The 9954-nt window shown below is 42.0% G+C and overlaps 2 protein-coding genes across 2 annotated transcripts; both read right to left on the reverse strand.

Annotated features, from left to right (window-relative positions):
* Window positions 1-317: 317 nt before the first annotated feature.
* Window positions 318-1335, reverse strand: LOC129809209 (uncharacterized; the record flags this gene model as incomplete). Its single annotated transcript, XM_055859025.1, has 2 exons — window positions 1177-1335; window positions 318-1061 (listed from the first exon to the last, which is right to left on the reverse strand). Coding segments are annotated over exons 1-2 (903 nt in total), but the record flags the coding sequence as incomplete, so codon positions are not given.
* A 1324-nt stretch (window positions 1336-2659) lies between these two features.
* On the reverse strand, window positions 2660-3445 carry LOC129809208 (uncharacterized). The gene has a single exon (XM_055859024.1). The coding sequence runs from the start codon at window positions 3443-3445 to the stop codon at window positions 2660-2662; it is 786 nt and encodes a 261-aa protein (XP_055714999.1).
* Between the last annotated feature and the right edge of the window lie 6509 nt (window positions 3446-9954).

Consider the following 9954-nt stretch of genomic DNA (forward strand, 5'->3'; position numbering starts at 1 on the left):
TCACACCATGTACAGAAACACTAATACACTTACCTATGAAACGTCACACCAGGAGGGCTGCTTCTCGACATAACTTCACATTTTTTTCACTCTGCAAGCCATTCAAAAACTGTTTAGAGTTGGCTCCACTCCAGGACCAAAAATGTTCCAAATCTACTTAGTTTTTCCCAAGGACTCTTTTTAAGTAGGACAAATTGGTAATTTTACTTTAAAATCGCTCGAAAGACTGCGTTATCACGGATACGTCAAACTTGCTTGATTACTCACACACTGAAAAAGGCTTTGAGTGACAGAGATAGTCATCTTTTTTGATATACCATTCGTCTTCTATTGAGAACTATAGGAATTGCTCCCACCTGGTCCAGGGACTGTAAATGTGAGGTTATGTGTCGTGGAATGCGAAAATCTGTCAACATCGTAAGATTCCTCTGGTATTCTCGCCAAGTCTCTGCAACTGAATTCTCCTCAAGACTGTCGTCCCAATCTGCTCCTAATTGCCACAGAGACTGCATCAATATCTTCGCTTGGATTGTGACCGGTGCCAAAAACCCAAGGGGATTGTATGTTTTGGGCATCTCAGAAAGTATGCTCCTCTTGCTGATTGACTGTGAGTTGATTTGGACATCAAATGAGAATTCATCGGTCACTGGATTTAATTGCAGGCCTAAAGCACTAATTGTTTCCGTAGAGGTGAAATCCAATGGTTCCTTTATCTCCCTCTCACTATATGGAACATCCCTGAGAGCCTCTGGACAATTTAACATCCATTTGGAGAGCTGAAAGCCACCTTTCAGCATGAGTGCTTCGATTTGTGATTGTAGTTTTTGTGCCTGAGAGACTGTCGGGGCACCAGAGAGAAAATCATCCACGTAAAAATCACGAGATGCTGTTGCTTTGGCCAATGGGTAGGTGTCTCCCTCATCCTCCAGAAGCTGTTTGATACACCTGGTGCTGAGGTAACTTGCGCTCCCCGTGCCGTACGTGACCGTGGACAATAAGTATGTCTGAATTTTGATGATGAGGCGATTCTCTCCAGAAGATGCGCTGCATGTTTTGGTCGTCTGGGTGCACGAGCACCTGGCGGAACATCTTCTTCACATCAGCTTTAATGATTATGTTGTGCTCTCTGAATCTGAGTAAAATGTTGAAAAGATCGTGTTGTGTTTTCGGTCCTACCATTAGCACATCATTCAGGGCTACTCCGGTGCTGGTTTTCGCCGACGCGTCAAACACTACCCGGACGGGTGTTGAACTGGATGATGCCTTGATGACTGGATGATGTGGCAAATAGACTGCGTGTCTGTCGGATTGGTAGGTCACCGGGAGTGGACGCATGTGTCCTAGACTCTCGTATTCTCGCATGAAGGCAATGTATTTCTCTCGCAAATCAGAATTTCACTGAAGCTTTGTTTCAGTGCAAAGAAATCTCTTGCCAGCATTTCCGAATCCCCAAGAGTGTGAATGTTTTCCCGGACAGGGAGCCTGACGGAATAGCGACCCTCAGAGTCTCGTGTGGTGTTTTGTGTGAAGTGCTCTTCACACAATTGCTCTTCTTTGCTCATGATCTGACCAGTCGAAGGTGGCTCCTCCACCAGCCAGAAATTCTCCATTTGCTTGTGAAGTGGATCTTGTCTATTGAGTGAGCAAAGACACGTAGAAATGCAAGAACTGAAGCTTGTAGCTGGGGATTCAGATGCTACATTACCGACAGCAATGTAGCCAAATGCTGTGCCTTGAAGAATCGGTGAGCCTTCAATGCGTTCCGGACGGAGTGATCGAATGAATACCTCTGCTCCGAGAAGTATATCAATTCCAGACTTGACATTGAACTCCATATCAGCCAACTGAATCCCTGGTGGAATGTGCCAAGGAATTGCAAAAGATGATCTTGGCTGATCTTCGACGATGTTCTCAAGAATCATGAAGTCCTCTGTCATCATGAATTGCCCATCTTGAGAGGTGAATGTGAAACGTGTGGCATTGGAAATTGACGTGGTGTTTTTCCCAATACCAGAGACTCCCTGACCACCCTGATTGAAGATAGGTTGCCAAGACTTCAGGGCAAAGGAAGCTGTGACGAAGTTTGCCTGACTACATGAGTCTATGAGGGCTCGTCCCTTGTGGATGCGACCATCGCCTCCCCTCACTAGGATGATTGCCGTAGGAAGAAGAATTTGCTTGGACACAGTCCGGAGTTCCTTACTGCTGATACAGGAACTCGGCTGAGTTCCCCCGGTTGACTGGGAATCTGATGCCACTGGTGTGGAAGTTACTGGTGTAACCTGTGAGCCCCCAGGCTGTGGGAAAACGGGAAAACGGGGGCTGTGGGCCCCCGTCTCTGAGGCGGTGTTGCAGCCACAAACTTGGGGCATTGATAGCTGAAATGTGCTCCTTGCTCACACATTTCACAAACTTGTACTGCTACTGCCAATGTTGTCCTGGGAGGCTTGGAAGTCTTAGAGCTCTTGGAATTTCCCTCTTGATGTTGAGATGATGGATTGTTTGACCTGGATGCTTCCAGTGCGTCACATCTGCGTTCGAGAAAATCCAAAAAGTCACTCCAGGAAGGAACATCTGTTTGTGGAAACTTCGCTGTCGATAGATCGTGTGTATTTTTGTCCACTTTGCGAAGAATGAAGTTCATCAGCCACACATCCCTTTACTTGTAGCCCAGAGCATCGACAGCGTTGATTGACTCCAGAACTGTATTCAGGAGGCCTCTGAGGCCGATTGGGTGGCTGTCAGGGACATTCTTCAGTCCGAAAAATGCATCGATGTGAGAGAAAAGAATGCATTGCTTCTTGTCAAATCTTTTCTCCAGGCTTTGCCAGGCATCCTCATAGTTCTCATCCGTGGCCAGAATGTGTTTGATGACAGCCTTAGCTTTACCCTCGACTAGCCCTTGTAGGTATTGGAACTTTTGAACTGCAGAAAGATCTGCATTCTGGTGAATGCTGCGTTTGTAAAGATCCCTGAAAGACCGCCAATCAGTATATTCCCCTGAGAATTTAGGAATATCTAATTGAGGAAGCTTCATGTGTTGAGGTCGAGGACCCTGATTGCCATCCCTGATTGCCTGTGCCAATGTCATGGCCATTTTAGTGAGATTCTCCTCATCCACGTCGGAAGCTTCTGACTGATTTGAGGTTATAATGAATGTTGTGAGCAAAGAATTGATTCTCGTCTCAAGTACAACAACCCTCTCCTCAAAATTGGCAACTTCCGCTTCTTCGTTGTCGAGGGCAGTGTGCCCATCGTCCAGTAACTCGTAGATGTTGCTCTGGATAACCTCAAACTTCTCCGCTGCGCGCCGAAGTGAGACAAGGCGACATTTCAGGGCCTCTTCCGAGAGGGCTTCCGTAGTGTTCAGGAAAGATTCGATTTTTGTGATTGTGGCCTTGCATGTACCACGCTCACTGCGAAGTCTGGCTAGTGATGGAGCCATGATTGTGATGGAGAGCTTCCCCCGGATGCTCGGTTCTCAAAGCTGCTGCGTCTTCGGACACCGGCGCCAACATTTTGGACGATCAGATGCTGTGCTTATGCTGGCCCAAGACTTCCGGAAGTGTACTGTTCTCCAGTTGCTAGTTCAAACCGAGAAGGACCAATTTATGGTCGCGAGACAAACCTGTGTGTATGGCGTGAGAAAGAATGTGTGAGAATGGATGATACGAATGAATGTTCCCAGACTGGATCCTGTGGGATCTGTACGAACCTGTGTGTGAATAAGGAGTGAATAAGGATTATATATCTGGCGAAAAAGAAAATTTTCTCTTTGCCCGATAAACAATCTTCACTCGTCCTTTGCTGCCTCGAATCCTTGGGAATGAGATGGAAAGATGATGCGAATGAAAACGCGTACGATTTCTTTAACAAATTCGGATTTATTTTTCTAACTCAAAATGGCGTGTCTTCGCGACCGTGATGATGATGCAAGAGGGTTAATTTTAGGTTAGGGTGAAAGAGATGACATTTCAATTTTGTAAAGGGAAAAATAAATGACTAACTTCAGGTGTTCCCGCCTTTATTTGAGTTGTGGAACTCATGTTCCGCCCCTGAATCACTGAGCGGCTCATCGCTGCAAAGGGATTTTCTATCTATCTCCGTCGATTCCCGCCAGCTGATCGAGTTTTTGTTAGGAAAAAAAAACCTGCAATTTTTTGCCTTATTACGCAATCCAGATTTTTGTGAAGAAAGTGTGAAAAGGTGGTTCAGTGAGTGAAAAAATCAAGAAATCAGTGCAAATATTGTAATTAAGAACTTTATTGAAGTCAAAGGGACAGTAGGAAAAATAAATTTAGTATTTGGTGAAGGAAATTCCAGTGTTTCATTTGCCGTAAGTTCATCAATCAGCTGCAAAGAGTCCCACAGAAATTTCTGGAACATCCACCCAAGCCAACTGAGAGTCCCGGAGAAGAAAAATTTGGAATCCCCCGATCCGGATACGGCTTTAGGGATAATTTTATTAATATTCTTCTCAATTGCCGTTCCAGGTAACTCTTGAGGGTTGATAGCGAGGTTCGTGGACGTTATTTCTTCAATTTCTAATTTACATTTTCTGCAATCTTTTTAAGGTTTGTGTAAAGCGCACACATCAGGATATAAAATGAAATTTAAAACTTAACGCTTTTCTCATGGAGCTCGTCTCCAGAGCTCACACCGAATCTTTGAGAATGTATACAAATCCCAAGGCGGACTTTGAAGAGAAAGACAGCCGCTCTAATAATTTGCTGTTTGTAGCCGTTTAACGGATCTTTTCAAAGACTACTCTAGAAAAATTTTTCAATATCCAGAAAATCGGTGATAACTCGGTCCCACACGCAATCCCACAGCTTCGTCAGGTTACCACTTCACTCTGCTCCCACGCACTCACTACGCGCACAAAGAGACTTTGGTAAAAAGTTGTGAAAAACAAACTTTTTAACGCACGAAGGTGACTCACATCCACTCACAGCTCCTCTCACCACGAGAAGAGCTGTCGTATCAATTATAGTGCAGACAACGCGTAAGTAGAAATATTTAAACTTACTGATCAACAAAAAAAGACAAATACTACGTGTTGGGGCTCTACCTCCAACTCAATTACCTTAAGGATAAAATAAACAAGCCGATTACAATGTAGTTCGACTAACTTGGAGTTCCCTGATGTTCTTTCACCTTTAATGGGACAAAATACAGGAAGATTAATTGATTATTCGGCGAGTAACGATCAAATTTTCCAAATTTGATCAGGGTCTTCCGGACGGTCCAAGTTGAGACAATGAAGATCGCCACGCTGCTGCCACGAGTCACAATCAAAGTTTCTTCCACCACCAAAGTTCTTTGTTTTAATTGACTAATTCTCCACAACCGAACACTTCACTACTTCCTAAACTTAATAGTTTTTTAATTAATCTTTTAAATTAAATTTCTTTACTGATTTTTGAATAAAACTTTCTCAAGCAAAATAATCTTTTCCATCACAAAGACTGAAGAACATTTGACAACTGGGGAAAACAATGCCCCCAAGATGGAGGGAGATGAGAGCCACCTCAGCTGCCATATTGTCGCTCAATGTGGAAGGTATCTTTTTGAAATGTATGGTTGGCTTCCACACTACGAAAGAAAAATTAGCATAATTTATTGAATTCAAACACATCAAATAAAACTGACGGACGGACGGACGGGACGGGACGTCCACGAAAATCGATTTTTGGCGCATATGATATTCATGATCTATGAGTGTCAAAACGTGTATGTCCAAAATTTGGGCCCGATCTGACGAGGTCGCATTTCACCTGTGACCACAAAAGCTGAGATTGTAAAGAATCTCAGCTAACATAACACATTCACAACCACTCTAAGAAAGTGCGCTTCTTGTTTTTGTACGGATATGGCGTCAAGTAGTCAGGCTCCTTAAATTCGGTTCTGAAATGCAAAACATTATTTAAAAAACAGTGATAAGACCAGATAAGCTTATGGTAGCTGAGATTCTTAACAGGTGACCTCGAAATGCGTGCATCTCGAAGTGCATGCAACTCGGAATACGTGAAAATTCAATTGTTAATTGAATTTTGGGATAAAGAATCGCGTCGAGCCAATTTTATATATTTCGACCAACAAAAACGGTATACTCGACCCGATTCTTTACCCTCAAAATTCAACTCACAATCGAATTTTCACGTATTCCGAGTTGCAAGCACTTCGAGAAGCACGCATTTCAAGGTCACCTGTAAAGAATCTCAGCTGCCGTAAGCTCATCTAGGCTTATCACTGGCCATTTTCTATTTTAAATAGTCAAAGTGGAGAAAACCAAAAAAAGAAAAAAATTCATTGAAATCGGTTAATAAACATTAGAGATAGAGTCCGGACCCATAATTTTAATCTTTTTCTTCTCTCAGTCAGTGTAAGAAAGTGCGCTTCTTGTTTTTGTACGGATATGGCGTCAAGTATTCAGGCTCCTTAAATTCGGTTCTGAAATGCCAAAGACTATTTAAAAACCAGTGATAAGCCCAGATAAGCTTATGGTAGCTGAGATTCCGTACAGGTAACCTCGAAATGCGTGCATCTCGGGGTGCTTGCAACTCAGTCCGGTCCATATGGGTATAGTAAGGGTCGGGGTGCAGTGGGTTGGTGTAGAGACGGATGGGAGCCATTATTGGAAAGATCTTGGTCTCAGGTACAACATGTACTAATATTTAATCAAAATTTTATTAAATTTAAATTTAAATTTATTGGAAATTTATTGTAAATTACACTCGAGTCTTTTTACAGAGATATTATGTTTACATTTTTTTTTGAGCACAAAAAAAATAATTTCACAAAAATTCAGTATCAAACTTTTCAAAAAGAGACCTCGAGGAATAAGTAGCGACATAAAATTCATGAATTTTGCGTCGTCGCTACTGAGCTCAGTAAAAATAGTATCAATAATTCGCGAACATGAACTTTCAATTTTATCTAAATAAATTAATGTTTCTGTGACAAAAAATTAGGGCAGCGACAGAATTGAACTTATTAAAATTAATCAAAAGCCACTAATATTCTTTTGCATTCTGACAAGTTATTGAGAAAGGACATGAAATACAGAAAATATAGCGAAATATACTACAATAAATTGCTCTTCTACTTTGACGATTTTAAAAACATTTGATTTAAATCCCCTGAGTACTGCACTTTGATGTACCTCTCACCCTCTACTTTTCGAGCGTAAATTGCCCCACGACGAACCCACACGAACTTCCATCCCTCCGTATTGGCTGCATCTCGAGTCCTATCGAAGAGGATCTTTAGTCTTCTGGTTAGACGTTCTCGTATAAAAATATTTCTTAAAGAACCGTTGATGGTGCAAGGAACGCCTTCTGTGCTCGCCATCTCTTCATGACATCATCTCTCACACGGCCAGCGATGAATTTGACTATCAAAGAGTGACGAATTGCAGAACCAGATTGTGCACCAGCCACACTTGCCCCTTTTGTTCTTAAAACTGTGCAGTTATCAATGTCCGTCATGGTAATTGGAATATCCAGGGCTGAACTCAACATTTCAATAGCAAGATCATATTTTTTCTGCTCTTTCACTGATGGAATGTTTGAAATTTCCACCTCCTTGAGATCTTCCAAACCACAGATATCACTCGATTGGGCCTTCAGATCAGCTACATCATGCTTCAGCTTTTCACTATCTACCCACATGGTGTTAAATTATTCAATGATGTTACCAAATTTCTCCATGGCACTGTTGAATTTTTCTTTCTTCGAAAGCTCTTCCCTCACTACGCGAATTTCTCTAGACGTCTCCATTCTCATTTCACGAATCTCCTTCATAAGATCCACTCTAGAATCATCAATTGAATCATCTCTCAAGAATTTCTTCCGTTTCTTTATGCAAACTGGACATCTCCAATTGACTTTCTGCGCAGGTGATTGTGTCTTAAACCATTCCAACTCCGTGGAGGAAAATCCAATACACTTTGCGTGATACAGCTGCTTGCACTCTCCACAATTCACACCATCATTCAAATCTCTCGCAATTTTTCCACTGCAAGACGCACAAGTAGACATTATCACAAAAGAATTACAGTATCAATAGAAACAGTAAGAATTAATCACAGAGCTCAAAAAATCACGTCCGCTCTGATCCAGAGACAATACTGAACTGAAAATTGCCTCATAAACACCAAAAATATGGTCCGGTCAAGACATTATTGATTGTGGCTCGGGTCAGGGTACATCCAGGGAGGAGTGTGACCTACCGTTGGAAAGGCCTCGATTTCAACTACAACATGTTAAAATTTTACGAAAAAGCATCGTCTAGTTTTCGATATATTCGAGATCAATTAATCGAAAATCTATTTTTCGATTAATCAAACCTTCCATTAAATTGTATGAAATTGGGATGTCATAAAGGCTGTAGCACTGAACAAGGGCTTTCTTAAACACCAAAATTTTTCAAAATCCGTTAATTAGAAGCGGGGATATGACCATTCAAAAATTCAATTTTTGACTCACATAGCTCGGGTCAGGGTCAGAGAGGGTTAAGTTTGGTATTGATCGAAATCTCCTAGGCCCAGCAATAACATACTGAAACTTGAGATTGATTCATGCCATATGGGCTGTGTTATTGAGAAAACAAATTTTGGAAGTGTTCCAAAATGGCGGATGGGGGGGTTTGGGGGGTGGTGGATCTGACATCATCAACTTCTAGCAGCCCATCGATATTTAACCTTTGCCTAAAAGCGCTTGTCGATATCTTTTTCCGTTCTCTCTCCAGAAGCAGATATACGATGGACGGACGGGACACGACGTCCACCAAAATCGATTTTTGGCGCATATGATATTCGTGATCTATGTTTGTCGAAACGTGTATATCCAAAATTTGGGACCGATCTGACGAGGTCGCATTTCACCTGTGACCACAGAATCTCAGATTGAAAAGAATCTCAGCTAAAAAAGTTCTTTTGACAGGATTTTTGCAGGGAGCTATTCTAATCTTCTCCTGGAAATCTTTGTCTGCTTCCGTGAGAGCCAGAAAATGCTGACGATCTTTTTCCTTCTGCTGAGTCTCCAACTTCTTAATTTTCTCTTTGAGTTAGATTAGGAATTCGGTCACTATTGGATTATGGGAAAATTAAAACACGGATTGACCTTTGAGTTTTTCTCTCCTTTACTCTCCCTACGATGTTTCGGTGGCTTATTTTCACCTTCCTCAGGTCTACAAAGTATTTACAATATGGTTTTTAATGATAATTGTTTACAATTTTTGAACGGATAGAGGTTCTCAGACAAATATCTTACATGGAAATTATTGGGGGGAAAATTGTTAGGCGGGAATCTCCTTACAATGAGCACTTGGACTTTAAAACTGGACAACAACATGTGAGCGGCCCAACACGAACTGTTCAGCTGATAGACTTCATAGCTCATCACAGCTGTGGAATATCTCCTCTGCTCCTCTGCTGGTAAGCGCTTCCCTTTCCTTCACTCTCGGTAGTAATGATGAGTAAACAGTACTTATCATCTGAGTATCTGTTCTCTTAATAATATTTCTGGATTTTGTTAAATGTATGTGGACGGCTTCTAAAAATTGCAATTTGCTTTTGTGATTGCATCTGTCGATTATTGTGATTGAGTCAAAGTTGAAAATGTGGTTGTGTTCCCTGAGGTGTGTAACTAAGGCTGCCTCATCATGTTCATCGTGGTATCTCATCACCCGTATTGTAAAAAGGCCTCCGAAACATCGTAGGGAGAGTAAAGGAGAGAAAAGCTCAAAGGTCAATCCGTGTTTTAATTTTCCAATTTCTGTTTGATCTCTTCCAGCTCCGCCCTGTACGTCTCACAGACGGTATCCTTTTGAGCATTCTCCCGATAAATTTCAGCCAGGACCCCGAAGATATGCTCAATGCCAGCCCATTTGAGTAACCTGGAGAGTTGCAAACCCATCGGAAATTGTCTTTGCCTTGAATGTCATATTGAA

Source organism: Phlebotomus papatasi, unplaced genomic scaffold, assembly GCF_024763615.1.
Source record: "Phlebotomus papatasi isolate M1 unplaced genomic scaffold, Ppap_2.1 HiC_scaffold_436, whole genome shotgun sequence".
NCBI lineage: Eukaryota > Metazoa > Arthropoda > Insecta > Diptera > Psychodidae > Phlebotomus > Phlebotomus papatasi.